A 19,855-nucleotide genomic window follows, 5' to 3' on the forward strand; every position below is an offset into this window, starting at 1 on the left:
ATAATTTTGTATGACAGAGGATAAAGAATATATGACTAAGAACCATGATATTGTGTGTTCAGTCAGTTGTTTACTAACTTACTAAATACTAATTAGCATTAAGCTAACCAGCCTGATGGGTTAATCTATGCGGGTGTTTTGAATAATTGTAAAATTTTCCTTTGAAAGTAAACTTCAATTAAGAGTGGAAATAACAGATTGAAGTTTCTTTTTTCACGATACGGAAAAGTTCTGCTTATTCTGGCACCGTACGGCACTTGTCTCTCAAGTACTGTATTGACATCTCCATAGATGCCATTTTAATAAAACAAGACCCCAATAGAGGACTGACCAGCTGTTGTTGTTGTTTTTTTTTTTCCCCCCCACCCATAAATTCCTCAGTCACAAGCCCACACAAAAGACAAGAGAAGCTGCGGCCGGGGCATGCCGGGAAGGATGAAGGAGCCCATGAGAGAGGGTAAAGGAGGCTGACAGTGTGTGGAGAGCGAGGGGGAATGAACACGCGCCGCACAGGTACAGCACAGTTTGTTTAGCGGGAAGAGGCGCGCTTCAAAAAGACATGCAGTGAGGACGCAAGCCAAGTAATACGATTTTTCAGGTACGACAAAATATGGCATTTTGGCAACATCATTAACATATTTTTGAAATGGATTGGGTGTTTTAGGACAGTGGTTCTCAAATGGGGGTACTTGAAGGAACTCTGGGGGTACTCGAGATTTTCAATGAAACAAACATGTAAATATGCCTTACAAATGGTTATTTAATAAATGACATTTTTCAGGAAAATATGAGTTCATAGAACTAATTTTATGTTCAGTAGGTTATTGTATTTCATTAGTTTAAAAAGCCAGATTCGCACCCATACTTGAATGGTTGGACCCAACTTGTCACGTGCCGCCTCTCGTTACCTGTCGAGTTAATGATTTTTTTTTCGTGAACAGATTTCTATCATGATTGCAAAAGCGGTTTTAAGTTGAATATTTTTTTTGGGTAAATATTTATTTACAATTATTTCTTTTGCGAACAAGTCTGACACATTACGTTCGTTATCTTTTGTGGTTAAATATTTATTAATAAATAAGTTAATGACTTATTTTTGTCAACAGATGTCTACTGTAATCCCCAAAGAGGACGCTTAAATCTTTTTCCATGGACAAATATTTATTATTTCATTTTGAAAGCAGGGCAGACACTTTATGTTGATTAGTTTTTGCGGATAAATATTTAGTAATAATTTTTTTAAATGTTTTCTCTGATCCAAAAAAGCTATACTATGCTGTTTTGCTGTGTTTTTTTTTTTTTTATGCTATACTGTCCTGTACTATACTTTGATACTATTCGATGCTATTATGCAGTGCAATATTATACTGCTATGCTATTACGCAACACTACAATATATAGTATATACTGTACTATGTTTTAATGTTATTCTTTTATATGCCATGGTATACTATATACTATATTATGCAATTTTATGCTTTACTATACCATTATATACTAAACTATGCCATGATGCTATTCTTTTACAAGTCATGCTATACAATACTATATTACTGTATGGCATACGGTATGGTAAAATGCATTTCCTTTATATGGTATGGTATATCATATACAATATAATATATTATGCTATGCAAAGTGATACTATACAACACTTTCGTATACCATTCCATGCTTTTCTATGCTAGGTTAACCCCTAGCATACTTTAATATGCTATTATTTGATACTACTACTACATTATGCTATGCTATATCATACTATATTATAATATACTATGACGTCACATTTTCTATGTTATCCTTTGCCATTCTATACAATATTAAACTATTATATGCTATTATATGCTATCCTACACTATACTTTGCTATACTATGTTTTTAATGCTACAGCATGCTATACTAAAAAAAGTAGTATAAAGTTATGCTTTATGTGCAATCCTACGCCATACAATATACTATTATATTATGATATTATGGTAGTCTACTATGAATTTACGCTACGCTTTTTTGCGCTATACTATCCCATACTATACTGTACTATGCCAGTATTGTATGCTTTTCCGCTATGCTATGCTGTCATTCCACATTGTTTTGGAATCGTTACGTTAAAGCATATTTGAATTACTCTTCATACTGTACTTGAGTGTAACTATGGTGTCATTTTACTTCACAGTCATTGTAGACATACAAGGGATTATTCATCATTGTTTTCAAGGTTATGAGTAGTTTTGCTATCAAGGTCAAACGCGCAGCGATGCCTCACTTGATTGTAAATGTCGGCAGCGTGTAGGAGACATGCAAATGTTTCCGAGTCCACAAAGCTCACTCTGTGTGGCGCGCACACTCAACGTTTGTCCTCTCCTCCATCATCATCTCTCGTTTGCATTTCAAGTCGTTTTTCCTCCCCGGCATTTCACCCTCCCCCCTTTTCCTCCTCAATGATTACCAAGAAGATGTTGCAAAATGCAACAATAACACCCCCGCAAGTGAGGAATGGAGACCGTTCTCATCTCTTCGACTTGACAAAGACGCGATTGTTGGGAATCATTTAGTCCGTGACTGACTTGAAAGAAAATTGTGGTTGGCGATCAGCTGGGGGGGGGGGGTTAACGCTCAAATTCTTCCTTCCACTTTATCGTCTTTTTCATCTGCTGTTTAAACAGGGTCAACAGTTCAGGAATAAATGTATACTGATCGTCAGTCAAGGATTAGAGCGGAGAAGAGTGTATGAAGTCCGACGAGCTTTTTAACACAAACGTTGAAATTACTAATTCAAATAATAATCATAGTACACTTTACACGAAAGTTTTTAAGTGGCCTTTGCAGCTTTGGTTTTTCCTTCATGTGGAAGAAAAATGATCTTGTAATATGGAAAACTAGAATAAATAAGGCTAGTGAAGGGAAAAAAAACAATATTCTGGCAGGATTCCCACTTTTATCTAAAACTTCTGACTTTATTCCTCGAATTGCAACTTTATTCTGTCTTTAGAGTAAAAACTCTTGAGTTTGAAATTATAATTCTGACTGTAAAGTGAAGAATTTGAGAATAATGTAACGATTGTACGATAAAAAGAATTCAGGTTCTTTTCAGATTCTCTTTCTTGTGTGGAATTCAAAAAATAAGGCAATGATTCTGAATCTGTGAGAATTCTGATCTTTTAGTGAAAATTCTAACATTTAAGGGAAAAATTTGAGATGTGATAATTCTGACCGTAATGTGAGAATTGTGACGTTAAAGAATTCAGAAACACGACTGAATTCCTTCACCGACCATAATTGTCTTCCTTTTTCAAACACGTACACAGCACATTTATTATAGGTTGAAGGTACAGTATGATGAATTATGGGAAATGAAGTTTCTACATGCACAGACTTCAGTAATAAGTTGTGATTGTAAATAGAAAAATGCCCATTTTGCATGCTTTCCTCAAGTATGGTTTCTGGTGTGAAAATTGAGTGATTTATTAGCTGTTAGAAACCTAGGTCAAAATTGCACTAAATAAAAACGTTTTAAGTAGCTATTTCGGGCAAAAAATTATAAAATATGCAAAATATTGCAATTGCTCCTGAAAATATAGATGATTATCTCTGCATTTGGTGATTTTTATGCAACTAGCGTAAAATCTGAGGATTTTATAGCAATTTTAAGCTTTGTTATACTTATATAAAAAAAAAAAATACTAACCAGGATTTTATTAGGGAACAAATTTGAATTTTTTCATGCTGCTGCTCATGGAGACTCGAATATGCCTAAGGGAGGTGCATGTTTTGGTTTTAGGTCACAAGCTTTGATACAGTTTTGAAAATAGGTCCCCGATGGATCGCCCTGTGCATTGATAGTCAAGTTTGTGCTACATGGTAAACAAACGAGCAGGCAAACTTTTCTCCGGCATCTTAGTCTAGTCCTAAACACTCCTTGGTTGCATTCCTTCATTTTGGGACACATATTCCTCGCTGTCCCATTCCCTAGTGGCTGCCAGACTTTTTTTTTTTTTTTAAACACACCCAGCCGACAGGGCCTTGCAGCTGTCACCTGTCACTTATGTAGTGGTATAGAAGAGATGCGGGGGTGGCCCAGAATAGAATAAGTGGGAGAATGTCGCGGCAAGTGGGTGAAGTCAAAATGAAGAGTTGACATGGAAGAAAGGACGGGCGAGTCATAAGGGAATGCGGCCGGTGTGTTGGGAAGCTTCGGGGTGTTTAGCGTGGGAATGATTCAACGCCGCAAAAGTTGTGGTAAGGCCTCATGCCTGGTCACGCAAGCACGCCACTGCTTGGACTTTTTCTTTTCTTTAAGCGCTTTGTTTCGATCAAATTTGAGGTTATAGTCGAGTTAATGATTGTAAACGCCGTTAATTTATCCATCTTCAAATGTTTTCTGCAGGATGGATGACCAGGACAGAGTAAGCCAAGCATCCAGCGTGGCTACAATTTCATACTTTCCCGTCAGAAGGGTTGGTTTGAGTCCAGTGAATTTATAACCGTTTGATATGTTATGGTATTTTCCATTTGAAAATGCAACTTTGTTCTTATCAAACTGTCCAGGAAAGCGACGGCAAGCTGCAAACATTTGGCAAAAGATGCCAGGCAGCCAAGAGAGACCCCAACTGCCCTGTGGTCATCAGAGGATGGCTCAACAAAAAAGTTTCTATTTCATTTATTTATATTTCCCATCAGTATGACCAAAAAGCATTCATTTTCAACCACCTTTTCTCTATAGGACAGCACCGGTTTGAAATTATGGAAGAGGAGATGGTTCGTGCTCTCCGACTACTGTTTGTTCTACTATAAAGGTAAACGTTTGTTATCGGCGCTCGGCGTTCTCATTTGTCGTGCGACCATGAATCACACTGGCTTTTGTTTACTTGTTTTGGGCCCAGACAGCAGAGAGGAACCGGTGCTGGGCAGCATTCCGCTTCCGAGCTACAAAATTTTATTCTGCACGCCGCGAGAATGCAAAAACAGGAAGTTCACCTTCAAGGTATTTTAGCGCAATTTTTCTTCTATCGACTTTCTGAAACAGTGCATGGCCTTATCAAGATATCAGCATGTAACACATTTGTGTATTTCTATCATTTTTCAAGACCCTGTACAACTAAACATAAGTGTTTTTCTATCTGTAGTTTCTGCATTAACTATTTCAGTGCCAAGCGTTATCGCAAACTTTACAGTGACGAGTATATTTAGCTTTTACACTCATCTTTCGAGGACGACAGAATAATTTGTGCTATGATATCAAAAGAAAGTCTGATTTACATTCCTTACTTAGAATTACAAGTATGTAATATATGTGTTGTATGTATGAAAACACTGCCATCCGATGGTCACAGTTATCACTACAGCGTTCAAATGGCTTAATATTAGATACGCTTTCCAAGTTTGTCAGCTACCCATCCTAAAAAACATGACAAGAATTGTATTGTTTATTATTGTTGTTACTATTTTAAAAGACGGGAATTCTCGTCCATGGCACTGAAAAAGGTAAAGAATTATTCACAACTGACAGGAACATGTTTTTTTTTTTGTTTTTTTTTTTTTACGAGATTAATCCATTCCGTTACACAATTGTGCAACCACATTTTTTCACTCCCCCCCCAAAATTTTGATTTTTCAATGGAGCTGTAGAGATTATTAATGGTGGTAAAAGTTTTGAAATAATGTATCTTTGTCTCATAACAGCATTTACACAGGGGTGTGTAGACTTTTTAAATGTGCTGCATTTAACCTGGAAATATTCTCAATGTCGCTCTGGCTGTTGCCATGGCAACAACACTAGATCACCTACGGTCTGTCACACTGATGGACCTAATATAGCATCAATCAGTCTGAAACATTTCTCACTGTCCAGAACTTTTGTTAAGACGATGCTATGGTGTGTATAAATACCAAATTCTAGGTGGTGCACCAGGGAATGCGCTCTTATTACTTCAGCGCAGACACTCAGGAGGACATGCTGGGTTGGGTCCGAGCTCTCAGTCAGTCTGCTTCCATGGAGACCGATGCTTCTATGCATAGGTCTGGTCCGTCTTCAAAATACAGATTTTATTATTTCACAACAAAGGTTGCGATTTAACTGGCTGATTTTTTTTTTTTTTTTTTCAAACAGGCGCTGCTCAAGCTACCAGGATTTCACTCTGATTGGTGGAAGCAGCGAGTCGATGGACCTCCCAAAGTCCCCCTCGGATGAGGAGACTTGTCCAAAACTGAGACACGTGAGCAGAACTCTCAGTGAACAGAGTCACCTGAGCGGAGGGAGGATTGTGAGTTCCAACCCGGAGCTGAGAGGGAGGAGAAGCGCTCGTCAGAGAAACTCCAGGTTGTCTTTAGGGTTGCACTTATTGAATATTTTGGCACAAAAAACACAGAGATGTCCTATTTGGGATTTTTACAAAAACAAAATCCCTTCATTTGGTAACATTCAAATTGCTGTGACTTTATCAGGTTATATTTTATATTCTTTAAAAAGAAATTAAGTGTAGAATTAGAATGGGTGTATATACTGTATATATATCTGGATTGTCAAACTCAATTTAGCTCCCCCATGCAATATCCTTTAATGATATCTAGCCCGATGATTATATTTAGAACATACTGTTGATCGTTAAGAAGACATTTATTTGCAAGTTTTTGAAATTTATAATCATTTTAGTCCTTTTTAATGAAAAACGGTCATTTTAGCACCCCTCCCCCGCAATATCATTGCAAGAACACATCTGCAAGTTTGGGAAATTTCTAATCATTTAATTTAGTCCTTTTTAATGAAAAACGGTCTAAATTTTATACAGTCCCCCTAGTCCTAGTCAAAGTTTTTTTCAATGCTTGACGGAATGATCTCGTGGGCCGGATTAATGCTCCTCAGGCCGTACGTCACTAGAATGATTCGTTTGACTCCGAAATCTCCCTCCCACTTTTACTAGTTTGACCGGTTTCGCGTTTGTGCAGCCCTTCGGCTCGAACGCCAAGCCCATGGGGTCCAAACCGGGACCGGGATTCTCTCCCTTTCATCGCACAGCATCCGGAAATCATCGGCACAGGTTCATTGACCTCCAGGGGCCACTTTGGATCCCGCCCTCACACACCAGTTGGAAGGGTTGACATTCGGCCCCTGCAGCATGACCCGGTCTCGGTGCCGGACACGTTGTACTACACACCTGTCTCACCCAAAGCCGAATTCAGATCCACGCCCAACACGCCGCTCACGGAAAGGTGGCAGAACGTCACCAAGGTTTGGATACATGAAATTTTCATCAGAAATGTAATTGGATAAAATATTATTTGTTAACGCCCTCTAGAACAGGGTTGAAAAAAATCTATTGAGGGCCACATATAGAACACAATATGTTATAGGATAACAGCTAACCAGTTAAAAAAAAATACAAATTTAACCTGGCTACAGAAAATGGATCTAACTCAACTTTGTTCACTCAGTATTGGATAAAACTTGAGGTGACATAACGCTGCACAGCAGCCACGTTGTAACGAGGAGGCGGAGTTTTAGGACGCAATGTCTAAGAGGGTTTGCAGAGTCGCTGTAATCAGATTTTTAGCGCTAGCATAAAATCAACAAATGGAATTGGGCCAATCAGTTTAAAAAGAAAAATTGAACATATGCTTTTTGCCAGACAGCAAGAAAATCCAATTTGACTGATTTAATTTCAAGTACTAGTTCTCTTGCAATTTCCCTTCTTTTTAAATCAGAGCAGTCAACAAATAACAATATTCGTGGGAAAATTAAAAGTTTAACCTCTTCAATGGATTTTTATTCATTACCATATCTACGGCAGATTTACCTTGCAAAAAAATTGCTGTTTTATTTCATAATACACAATTCAACCTCTACTACATTGATGTCCATTTATGACAATCTGTTGAAAATTTACATAGCTACTTTTCCTGCAATTTCCTTTAAGTCCGAAGAGTCCAAAAAGTTTTTTTTTTCAAATATATATGTCAAAAAAGTGTAAAAATAAATAAAATAAAATGTAAATAAGTACCTGAGATTGAACGTTCTGACTGTAATGACATATATATATGTTTTTGGTACTGAACGAGTTAATAGAAAAATTCAGGCTGTTTTCATTTGAATTTTACAAGCAATTTATCTTTGTTGGTAGCCTACACCCATTTACGGCTCGGTGCATCATGCCCCCACCGGGCGAAGACCTTTAGGAAAGGTGAATACAAAAAATACCGTCTACCGCCCGTTGTCTTTACGTGTATGTGTCTAATGATTTATTTAATGTTGCCTCTTTCTTTAGAGCTACTCTGCAGGGGCCCACGCAGAGCTGCTGCCCCCTTTGCCGCCTTCAACCCGCGCTGCGCACGCGCATCAGCCCCCTCACCGAAGCCATTTATCAGTCAGTGTCACCATATTGCTTCTATTCACATCTTAGTGCAGTGCTTCTCAAATAGGAACTTCCGGCGCTACTCAAGATTTTAAATAAAACAAACATGCAAAAATCCTTTCAAAATAATTATTGAATAATTGAATCCGTTTTAAAAGGAGCGTGTTTTGTTGCTTTTCACTCCAGTCCTCAAGGGCCGGTATCCTGCATGTTTTTGAACCCGCTCCCGATTCAAGTGATTAGGATCATTTTCGCGCTCCGGTTAATGAACTAATTATTTGAATCAGGTGTTTTGAGGAGAGAAAACCGGAAAACATGCAGGATACCGGCCCTCGAGGACTGGAGTTTGACACCTATGCACTAAGCCCTCCCCAAAAGTTTATATATTTATTTATTTTTTTTTTAAATAACCCAAATGATTTAACACCACTCTTATATTGGGCCAACCTTGTAGTTTGGTGGATCTGACCCATTTTTTGAGGGTTTCGATCCATGTTTTTTTTTTAAACTCAGCTTTTAGTTTCGGCAAAAAAAAAAAAAAAAAATCTATAAATGTTCACTCAAAGTAATCCGAGACAAACCCATCTTCATTTACGTATATTTACTAGTGTGCCATGAGATGTTTCTTACTGTTGATTTTACAGCCTCCAAAGTCCGACCCGACGCCAATCAAGCCTCTGGAAAGCGACGCTGACGTAAGTAACTCCAACAAGCGATTGTCGCTTTGAAAGCAGCCGTAACGCGTGTCCTTCCGACCTCATATTGGCTTTTTTTTTTTTTTTCCCTCTCCAGGCTGTGTTGACAAGGTTATGCGGCTGCGACAAGCTTATGCAGTCTTTGTCTGTTGAACTTTCACAGCTCCAAATGGACAAGGTCACTAGCATAATAGTTGCTAAGAAGGAAAAAAAAATATCCATAATAAATACTTTTCGCTTAACAGGATAGTGTTCAGTGTGCTTTAGAGGTGTTGAGGCTGCAACTAGAGGAGTGGCACAACCAGGGACAACGGGACCACGAGGAAGCCCTGACGCAGAAGATTTTGCTGCAGGAAGAACTGGTCACAATCCGGGCCAAAATGTGTGACGTGTCAATGGTGCGCAAAAGGGTTGGGGTATCAGGAAAAGGGGTGGTAATCAAATTAAATTCAATGAAATTCTGTGTACCTCTTTCAGGAAATGGAGGTTGTTTGGAATCAATATGAGAGAATGGAAAGCGAGCTTTCCGTTTTTCGCTCACACCTACAGCACGTTTGTAACTTTGGGATGCCGCAGGTATGTTTGCATGAAACAAAGATAATTACAAGTTGTGTCTTTCAAACGACCGCAATCCTTTAAATTTGTTGAGCATAATGCTAACAGCAAGAAAAAACGTCATAGGCGTGCTCATAAATAGCACTAGTGACATATATTCTTTATCTTCTGCCAAGACTAACAGTAGAGCTTTGGTTGGGTTCATGTATAGCTTTGTCGGAATTTTACTGCCCCCAGGTGGCCATGTTGGATATTACATAACATACTATTTTCCTTAACTTCCAGCCATTTGAGAGATTTTTGATAAAATACTGTGTTTGTTGGCTATATTTACATCAAGGGCATCCAAAGTCTGACCCAGGGATCAATTGTGACCCGCTGTCTATTTTTAAGAGACCCACGGCATAAACCGAACATATTATTTGTGCTGCATATACTGTGTAGGGCTTTTCCAAAGTGTCAAAAATGTAGATTACCAATTTACAACTAAAGTACAGTATTAACATTGATTTCTTGTCATAATGTTGTGCCGAATTAGATATTTTTATGAGTAAACACGGTTTCCATTACTTTAAAAATGTAAATCATATGACATGTTTCTTTTGTTTTGGTTCAGAATATAAAGATGGGATAAAGCTGTCATATTATCTTCTGATGGGCAACCCAAAAACCTTATGAAGTCCTAAATTATTAGCCATATAAAAAGCTGTTCAGGTCACAGTAAAACAAAGACTGCACTATATAATAAAATTATGAAAATTGCTTGATGGATTTTTGTGTGACTGTTCAAAAAAAAAATCAAATAATCAAAAAAAAAAAAAAAAAGGCTCTTGCATTCTTTGATGTTTCTGTATGTGGCCCTCAGAAGAAAACGTTTGGCCGCTCATGATTCATTTACACTGTATCTACTGAATGTAAATATTGATTCTCCCCGGGGAAAAAAATGGTTTGATTCTGTCTTTTTCCATTCAAAACACAGCCTAGCCTCATTTGTCAAATTCATAGTATGTAAAGAGGGGCATCAATGCCATCTACTGGTGATTGTACATCAGTAAAGTTGTCTCTAACTTTGAAATTTACAGCAGTGAAGCATCAAACAATCCCAAACCCACGTAATTGATGAGTATACCATCAATACTAGTGGATGAGTTTTGAAAGTTGTTAGATTGCAGTACCATGTGTCTTTCCCTCCTTGTTTCCAGGAGCAGTCTCGGGCCCAACGAGAGCTTTGGATGATGGAGGACATTCTCGCAGGGTTAAAGTTGAACAGGGACCACTTTCGCTTCCTACTGGGAATACACAAACGCCACAGTTAGTATCTCGCGTATTTTACATACAGCTTTGTCATTTTGCTGAATCAAACTGAAATAACCTTGAGGTTAGTGTTTGAGTCCTCAGGCTCGCATCCCGGATCTCCTGGTTCTGCTTCAGAGATGCCTCATGTGTCACTAGTAAGCCCACTGTGATTCTTTCAGCTGTCCTTTATAAGTGAAAATAGAAGAAAATAAGGAGACATAATAAGGAGGATATTTGAACGCCTCACATTTCATCCCAGCAGAATGTGGAACAAGAGCCTCCAGTCCGGCCTCCGTTACCCCAGGAGCTAGTGGAGAGCATCCAGGGCAGAAGCCAGGACCTCGGCTGGAGAGAGTCACCATATGAAGTGAGGATAAAGCATACAAAGAAAGAAAGTTTTAACACTTTTTATGGATCTGTTGTTGTTTTTCAGGGGATGCGCGGTACAGATCACAATCACAGAAGAGGCAAAAGTCAAGCACACAAGGACGCATCTGGTTTGCGTTGATTTACACAATTTTAAAGACTGAAATTGTCGATTTTGCCCATCGGGCAAGATAGCAAGATGGGGCAAGGGGTGCAAAAAAAAAAAAAAAAACTTCAACAAAAAATTCACTTGCAGTGTAATTATGTTCAAACAGCTTTTTAACTGATACTGTCATTTCAAGACATGGGAATGAAGACTGCTAAAATCAATACGAACAGTAAAACAAGATAAAAACCTCACCCGGTTAGCTAATTTGAAATAATTTGCATAAGCACTATGCGTCACCTCTTTTGAAATTACTTGAGTGCCCACCAAGTTTCTGTATTCTTCCAAATTTATGGTGGTAGAAGCTGAACTTTAAATGGTAGATGAAAATAAAAGGTTTCCATAGTTAACTAATAATAATCACATATTTAGTAAATATATTTTGCCTTTTTTTTTTAAGAAAGAGAGAGAACATGCCAGCAAATTTTAAACATTGACTGTTTCCAAAAACATGTAAATACATTATTTCATGTCAGACTAAAATGTGAATGATGATGACAGCCTTATTTGTAGAAAAGTGAAACTAGTAAATGTAAGGATGTCGTAAAATTAAAAAAAAAATATGTTTATGTACTAGTTAGATGAATTTTCAAGATAACGTCTCATTAATTTTGTAGATTATTCTCAAGACAAAATAACATTAAAATCAATTAAAAAAATTATATATATAAATGAAATAAAAATCAATACACAAAATAAAACGAAAATATTCGACATCTAAAATACACATAATTGACAGGGGTTAATGTATAAAATTAACATTTTTGATGAGCTGGCAAATTACTGTAGTAAAAAAAAAATTAAAACAAAGCAAAATTAAAATAAAAATGTTGCCTTATTATTGAATAAGAGCTAGGTAAAATCTGTGAATAAATCTCTTTAAAAGTAGATATTGAAAATATTTACGATTGTTGGCAACTAACAAATGCCCTATAAATATTACAAAAAAATGATAAAACAGCACGCTAGACCCAAAAAAAAAGTTTTGAATTAGCAGAAAAAAATAGGGACAATGATAGTTTATATTTAAAAAAATAAAGATGTTCCATTTGCAAGTCAGGCATTTTTTATTTTTATTTTACATAAGTATGCAAATTCTAAATGATTTAAAATTGTGACTCCTCACCTCTCATTAATGCCAGTGTTAAAAAACGCTATATATTTTGGTAGTATATGATTATTTTCAATGGGGGTCGGTATATAAAATCCCGCTTACGTGCGGCCCAGATCTTTATGCCTTTTTTCACTATTTGTCATTATTTTCATCATTAGCACCTCACTCAAGCACCAAGGGGACCAGGGCAGAGACAACCCTCCAATCAACCAAGGTTGGACCGCTCATATTTTCCACCATCCCGCTTCAGCTTGGCTAACATGCTCCCAAACACACATCCAAATATAGAAACACTTCAAAACTGACTCTTAGCTATCGCTGCCAAATGAAAATTCTTTTGATTGTGTCGTCTCCGCCGCAATTAGGGCATGTTGCATTACTCATGTTGACCGACAGGGGGGAGCAGAAGCTCGCACCTCTTTCCCCCGCCCCCTTCTGGCACCTATCATACTTTTCTCACATACACGCGCACATGGATACGTTCACATGGGCTGCACGCATGCACAGTCGCAAGCTCACACGTGAATATCTGCACAAACAATTGCGATGTTCTGAGTAGCCTGTATCGCCGTTAGAAGATGAAGATGAGTGAGGAGGAGCAGATGGAGAGGATGAAGAGGAACCAGGAGAGGATGACTAATAGGAAGAAACCTCCCATACCCTCACCAGCTGCCAGGACCCAAAGTCAAAGTTCAGAAAAGCAAGAGGAGGTTTGTAGGCTGAATAAAAAAAAATCCCATACAGAATAATTTGATTCTAGACTACATTCGGTAATTTCTGGAGAAAATGCATGTAAAGACTGAGGGACTGTGTGTCACTCTCTGGATGAAATGTCAGCTCCTTATTCTTCTATTAATGCTTTGCTTTTGATATCAATGCCTTTGATGTAAAGATCTCGAGAATTTTCGGAATATGGTGAAGAAAGAACGGTGACGATCGGTTGAAAAATGTGGAAGGAGGAACAAAAAAAAAGTTGATGTAGAATTAAAGTGCAAATGCTGAAGGACTTCAAAAATGAAAAACTTGAAAGTTTATGAAGCTATTTATATTTGTTGAAGCTTGGGGTGTTACGGCAATGCTAAGCTAACATCCATCCTTCACAATGGGATTTTTGAGTGGACCAGTACCAATTTTCTGGTCTTTAAATTCAAATTCCAATTCAAATGAAATGGACGTTCTTCTAAATATTATGAACCGTTTTCTCCAGGCCCCGTTCCCTTTAAGGGTGACACGGGTGGTTACGGCCGTGCTGCCGTCTTCCCTGGTGGCCCGGCGGGTGTCCGTGGAGGATCCCCCGCCCGAGCTCAAGGCCCCGCTGCCCGAGCAGGTGACGTCAGACGCGCAGCCAGGACTACCAGAGACCAGCAAAAAATCCAGGTCAAAACAAGCCTCGGCAGAGAAACCCCAGGAGCATCTTCATTCGAAGGCAGGCCGACCCGCATCCGGGCTCCCTGGGATGGAGTCGGACGTGAGCCCGGCTGCTTCTGCGGAGATATCAGGGTCTCCTTCCTGTGAGGAAGATTTCAGAGATGGACGCAGCTCCGAATTTAAGGTTATTTGATTTAAGATAACACTTTAGCATAAATTCTAAAAAGTCCTAAGAGGCTTTTGGTAACCCAGCTTTCAGTCCAAAAGGGAGCAAACCAATGGTGGATCCAACATGTTGGGTTGAGATTTTGATCCAAAAAGCTATGCAAAAACTAGGGATATTTGAGATCACTTTTCTCCCCCCCCAAACCACTACCAGTACAAGCACTCAACGAGTAGTCACCGATACCAAGTACCGATACTAGTAATTTGGCTACCCTTCAAAAAGAAAAATCAATGACAGATCAATCTAGATCTAGCTGTTCCAAAGTAGCATTTTCCCTGAAAAAAAAAATCATGAAATTAATGGCAATTTTTAGTTTGTGATTGTAAAACTGGTCCAAGAGAATACTAGTATCAGCTGCCATCACAAGTACCAACCCTTTGATATAAGGCCAGATGCTTCCCCAATACTTTATATCATCCTTATGCACCAATATTTTTGAAGAATGGTTCAGATGTACTTCAATTTTGGTCATTTTTTGTCGATTTCTTGTCTTAACACATCTTTAAAATGCTAATTATAACTAAAATACCAAATTTGTAACTTGAACTTTGCGCCCCTTCTAAACAGTTTTTACTGGCCTCTGATTTCAAAATTAGGCAAATGTGTGAAGAGCATACTTAAAATAGATTTTACTTCTGTCATAATGGCCTTCCGACAGGAACCATAACCACAATGTGGCCCACGATACAAATAAGTTTGACAAACCGGCCTGCAGAAATGCTAAGCTAATAACCATACTTGGCCGCTAGCTTTATATATATGCTTTAGTATTGTGGTATTTTAAGGCAAAAATTTGAATTTTTCAGTGATAAGATGAGTACACCTTCCACTGAAAAACATACAAGTAGGGGTACTTTTAAATACTTAACTATGATCATGCAAAGTATGACTAAAATGAGTATTACTGATAATCACAGCTTTTCTAAATGCTTGAACAGACTGCGGAACAAAACTCCTCCCTCTTTGACATGGATTCTGACCTCTGTTTGACCCCTGAGCAGCGGGACGCCAAACTCAGGCGCGTGGAACGTATACGGCAGCGAGTCATGCAAAGGTAAAGTACAATAGAGTGCAGTGTGTTTTGCAACTATTTGTACAGCACTATAAGTCTACGTCTAGCTAGTGCTAGCTTGAGATAGCTAGCACTAGCAAGGCTAGCTACCATCAGCTGATTTTGATGAATATTTTTAGTGCCATTACGCCAGTCAAGCGGGAGGGGCATCTCCATGACACACCGGGAAAGCAAAAAGCATCTTCAGGTACGTGCTGTAGTTTCTCTGGTTGTCAGAGAATGGATTAACCCAGTAGTTTATCTTTTTTTTTTTTTTAAACTTTAATGTATCAAGCGCACCAAAATCAAATCAATTATCTGCATATTGTTTTTGTTTTTTTTATCCTGTGCATTAGTGTTTTTTGAAAAGTACATAAATATCTTTCTTTAATACTATTAGTCAGGGATTTTACAAGATCTGGTGGTGTTTATATGTTTATTATAAATAGGCCAAGCAGGAGTCTTCTACTGAAAAATGACATTCAATTTTTTACTTTAACTTCAAATGAATTTGTTTGACCTACAACATAACAAAAAGGTTAGACCAATCAATTAAAATGTGTGTGTGTTTTTTTTTTTTTTTTTTACATACTTGTACTATTATATTATTTTTATTTTATTTATTTTATCACTGACTCTTTGATGAAGTCGGTCAAACGGACCCATTTCAAAGTTTTAGAAGTGCATGATGAAATTTGTGAAAAATGTCAAATATTGGCTGCAAAAACACTCTTCCCTCCATTTTCTATAGCCGCTTCTCCTCACTCGGGTCGCAGGCTTGCTGGTGCCTATCCCAGCTGACTTCGGGCAGTAAGTGGGGGACACCCTGAACTGGTTGCCAGCCAATTGCAGGGCACACAGAGACAAACAACCATTCACACACCCAATCACAACTAAGGACAATTTATTATGTCCAATACACCTGCCATGTATGTTTTTGGAATGTGGGTGTGCCCGGAGAGAACCCATGCGGGCTCTGGAAGACCATGAAAATTCCACACAGGAAGGCTACAGTGGGCTGGATTTGAACCCAGATCTTTTAACTGTGAGGCACAGATGCTAACCACTCTGCTACTGAGCTGCCGGGCAACAAAAACAGCTAATGGCATTTGCCTGGATCCATGATGACCATTAAACCCCCTTGTGAAATAGTGTGACTGTTTTGGGGTCATTTGCTTTCACATCTTTCTTGCAGTATTTTAGCCAAGAGACATTTTGACATTTGGATGAAATTTCAGCTCCCTACTGTCTTCTTTCCCTTTGATGTAAAGATAAAAGGACTGGCCAAAATACTGCACGCGGGTTAAACAAATTGCTGTCCCTGAGAAACGGAGTGTTTAGGAATATGTATTAATGTACGACTCCTCAATCACATTCCATTTGTATTCTTCAGATCATGACTCCAACAACCAGGAAATGACCTTCAGAACTTCTCTCTGTTACGTTCCTCCGGATTCTCAGATCCCTGCTGAAATATCCCAAGTTGATAAAAAACAAAAGCAACACGTTGACGATGCCAAAAGTGCCATAAAGTTCGGGAGCAGAGCCCAGCACAAAAGTTACAGTCGCAGGGCAGGCGTGGCCACCAAAATCAAACGGCCGCCGTCGCCACATCACACCACTTCTATGACAGCCCATCAGAACGACGGAGGCGATCGTAACAAGCGAGAGCTTCAGGAACCCGACGTTAATGACGACGACGACAAGAACGTGAGATCCAAGTGGTTCCTCTCCACCAACCACTGTCTTGAATTCCTCCCACTACGCATCCCCGATTTTGACACCAGCACCGAGGAGACATCGCGCAAGGAGGACCATCCCGCTTGCTCTGATGACGGCAGCGACTCCGGCATGATGTCCTCCGCAGTCAGCCAGAGCTTGGAGAAGATGAAAGAAAACCACTCGCTCTTCTATAAGATCGCTTGCGACATCAGCATGTCCGACACGGAAATTAACAAGAATGACGGCAATTCCCGAGAGGAGCTTGTGGTCAGAAGCTCTTCGGATCAGGAGAGCAAGGATGCGGATGCAATCAGGTTGCACATCAGAGAAAAAAAACACCAAGATCCAGTTCAAGAAACTCCCAACCATCGGATCTTCGATTGTGACAGAGGCGAGAACGGCGGGACCGAAGAGTCGGGGGAAAGAAGTTTGAGCAGAGACAGAGCAGGGGACCAGGATAACTTGAAGACTTTGTCATCTGGCTCCACCCACAACGGAAAGGGTGTCAGTCGGACCGCCTCTTTCCAAAAGGCTAAAGTCACCGTTTTTAGGACCAGTTTGTAAAAGGAACGATTTCTTAGATAACACTGGGGAAGACAGTTATTGTCAAATTAGTCCTAACAGATAAAACTGTTCACTATCACGTCTGGTTTTGGAGCTATCTTAGAAAATGTGAAGTAAATACACAGTATATTTACGTATATAATACGGATTTGATAGAATCTTTGAAAACGAGAGTTGCAGCTATCATACGTTTCAATACGTGGATGTCCGACTGAAAATTCTATCGAAAAACTGGGTATTCGGATTTTTTTTTTTTTTTAAATGTTCTATAATTTTTTGTGATTACAGTGTTCCCTCATTTACCACGGGAATTATGTTCCTAAATATACCTGCGGTAACCAAAGTCCACAAACTTATTTCTGTTGTCCTTGGTTATTCAGTTTTTCATTTGTTTAAAAAAATGCATAAAATATATACGATATAAGAAAGAAAAATAAGAAAAATAGCAAAGTAAGAGAAATACATGCCTATGTATTGTTTATACAGTATGTATTATGTTTAGAAATACATCACTAAAACGGAATAGGTAACAAGCTTACAAGCTCAAGCTGTAGCTGTCAAATGTTTTAGTATTCGGATCTACTATGGAAAACTCAACCGGATAAACATTTTAAAATTGTCATCAAAAAATTAAAATGAGTGAATCACAAAATTGTCAATGATTAATCGCATTTTTCTCTATCAAATAGTTTTGGTTAAGCTCTTCTCTTTAAAAAAAAAGAAAAAAGAAAAATGTAAATACATATTTTCATAAACCACTGAGATGGAATCGTTACACGCCTGGTTTGTCAAAAGGTAACCAGGGCAAGAAAAACTGTCGAGTCATTTTATGTCTAATAAAAAGCTTTTGAAACCTAATCCGAAGGTTCTTGCTAGCAGCATTAGCGGCTAGCATCTAGTGCTGCTCAGCGTTGCTAACCGCTAATATTGGAGCCACCGCTAATTGCTGGCAACAGGCATCATATAATACAACGTTAGCATAATTAAGCCTTTTCTAAGTATACTTAATGAGCATAATTAGCAGCTGACTTAATTTCAGGACAACATATTATTGACGTCGGTAATGAATCAAGTCAGCCTGAACACTGTGACAAACTTAAGGATCTACTTCAAAATAAAAGCGTACCAAATAATTGATGTCTTGGCGGCGTGTTGGTGTCATGCATAGCATGAACACACGACCAGTTAGCGTGACTCCTGCTAGACAGTGTACACTGAATAAATGATTATTAATGCACAAAGAAATGCTTTGAGGTACTAAAAATTAACTAGATCAACAATTATAAAAGACGCATTTTGACAATGCTAGTTTTCTCTTTGTGAAAATTGAGTAGTACTGAGCTACGGTTTTTGGAGCTTTCAGTTGTGACTGCACAAACAAGTTGCCACATAGCTTTAGATGTTTTAAGAGTTTACAGAATTAATTGTCCTGTATTGTTCCCTAAACTTAGAAATGTGTTGTTTTTTTTGCTCTGTAGCCATAAATATTTAAATTTTAAATGTTGTTCCACCTTAAAAAGCAAGTTGTTTCTTTTACTGTGCACAAATGCAAATTGTTCAGCATCCTGAAGATAACAATTTTAACAAATGGCTGGCTATGATATTGTCGGCAATTGCGAAAATCTATTTGTGATTAAACCTTTCATTAATAAAGATGATATGCTCTATATGAAACTCTTAATTAATTTGCAAATGATGTACTTAAGGTCGTCCCCAGCTGCAGCTGCTCCTTGAAAAGACCTGACGCAGAATTTAGAGCCCCGTTTAAAAAAAGCCTTTGTCACTTTAAATCCTTGCCGAGTCTTAGTCGATGACATCATTGTCTGCGAGCACATTACATCATCCCTTCCCAGGCTTGCTCTCTTAAAGACAGCACCACCTTATGTTTACCCAGCCGCACACATCAAATCACACAAAAAAACCGAGCAGAACATCAGCATATTGGGGTTATTATTAGATTATGTGCACGAGCCGGGGTTTCTTTTTTTGTGACCATTTGAAAGCTAAAAATGTGTACGCTTCCCTAAATTGTGTTTCTATTATTTGGATATTACTAAAATGGTGAATTATGCGACCCGCTGCAACGTGAGATTTAAAAAAAAAATCAAAAAGGGATTATTGCCACTATTCAAACGGTTATAATGATTATTATTGGATTGCAGCTCCACAACAGCGCAGCAATTTATGTTATGCACATTATTACCCCCCCCCCCCCCCCCCCCCCCCCCCCGCATCCGTCATAGTGTTTTAATGGGGTTGTTGCACAGGGCGCCGCACTGCAATGCATTATTTGCAAATAAAATGTCTGTCACTCACTTTGCGTCTTTTTTTTTTTTTCGTCCACGCCGATGCGGCGTGCGCGGGATTGGCACACGCGTGCACGCGCA

At 38.6% G+C, this 19,855-nt stretch overlaps 1 protein-coding gene across 1 annotated transcript; it reads left to right on the forward strand.

Moving 5' to 3' along the window:
• The first annotated feature begins 520 nt into the window (after window positions 1-520).
• On the forward strand, window positions 521-19,649 carry plekha4 (pleckstrin homology domain containing A4). The gene is made up of 24 exons (XM_088439121.1): window positions 521-598; window positions 4,385-4,454; window positions 4,546-4,644; window positions 4,721-4,793; window positions 4,881-4,981; window positions 5,897-6,015; window positions 6,107-6,316; window positions 6,943-7,225; window positions 8,115-8,174; window positions 8,259-8,357; window positions 8,990-9,040; window positions 9,138-9,218; window positions 9,286-9,438; window positions 9,518-9,616; window positions 10,798-10,906; window positions 10,979-11,046; window positions 11,151-11,258; window positions 11,325-11,388; window positions 12,696-12,751; window positions 13,113-13,247; window positions 13,745-14,089; window positions 15,070-15,185; window positions 15,323-15,390; window positions 16,576-19,649. The coding sequence occupies exons 2-24, from the start codon at window positions 4,386-4,388 to the stop codon at window positions 17,466-17,468; spliced, it is 3,459 nt and encodes a 1,152-aa protein (XP_088295247.1). The 5' UTR covers window positions 521-598; window position 4,385; the 3' UTR covers window positions 17,469-19,649.
• Window positions 19,650-19,855: the final 206 nt, after the last annotated feature.

Source organism: Hippichthys cyanospilos, chromosome 17, assembly GCF_059441005.1.
Source record: "Hippichthys cyanospilos isolate Australia breed blue-spotted pipefish chromosome 17, RoL_Hcya_1.0, whole genome shotgun sequence".
In the NCBI taxonomy this organism is placed as follows: Eukaryota; Metazoa; Chordata; class Actinopteri; order Syngnathiformes; family Syngnathidae; genus Hippichthys; species Hippichthys cyanospilos.

Coding starts and splice junctions, on each gene's coding strand:
- plekha4 (XM_088439121.1), top strand. CDS start 4,386: ATGGATGACCAGGACAGAGTAAGCCAAGCATCCAGCGTGGCTACAATT. Junction 6,016..6,106: donor ACCGATGCTTCTATGCATAG/GTCTGGTCCGTC, acceptor TTTTTCAAACAG/GCGCTGCTCAAGCTACCAGG. Junction 9,219..9,285: donor CACAGCTCCAAATGGACAAG/GTCACTAGCATA, acceptor TTCGCTTAACAG/GATAGTGTTCAGTGTGCTTT.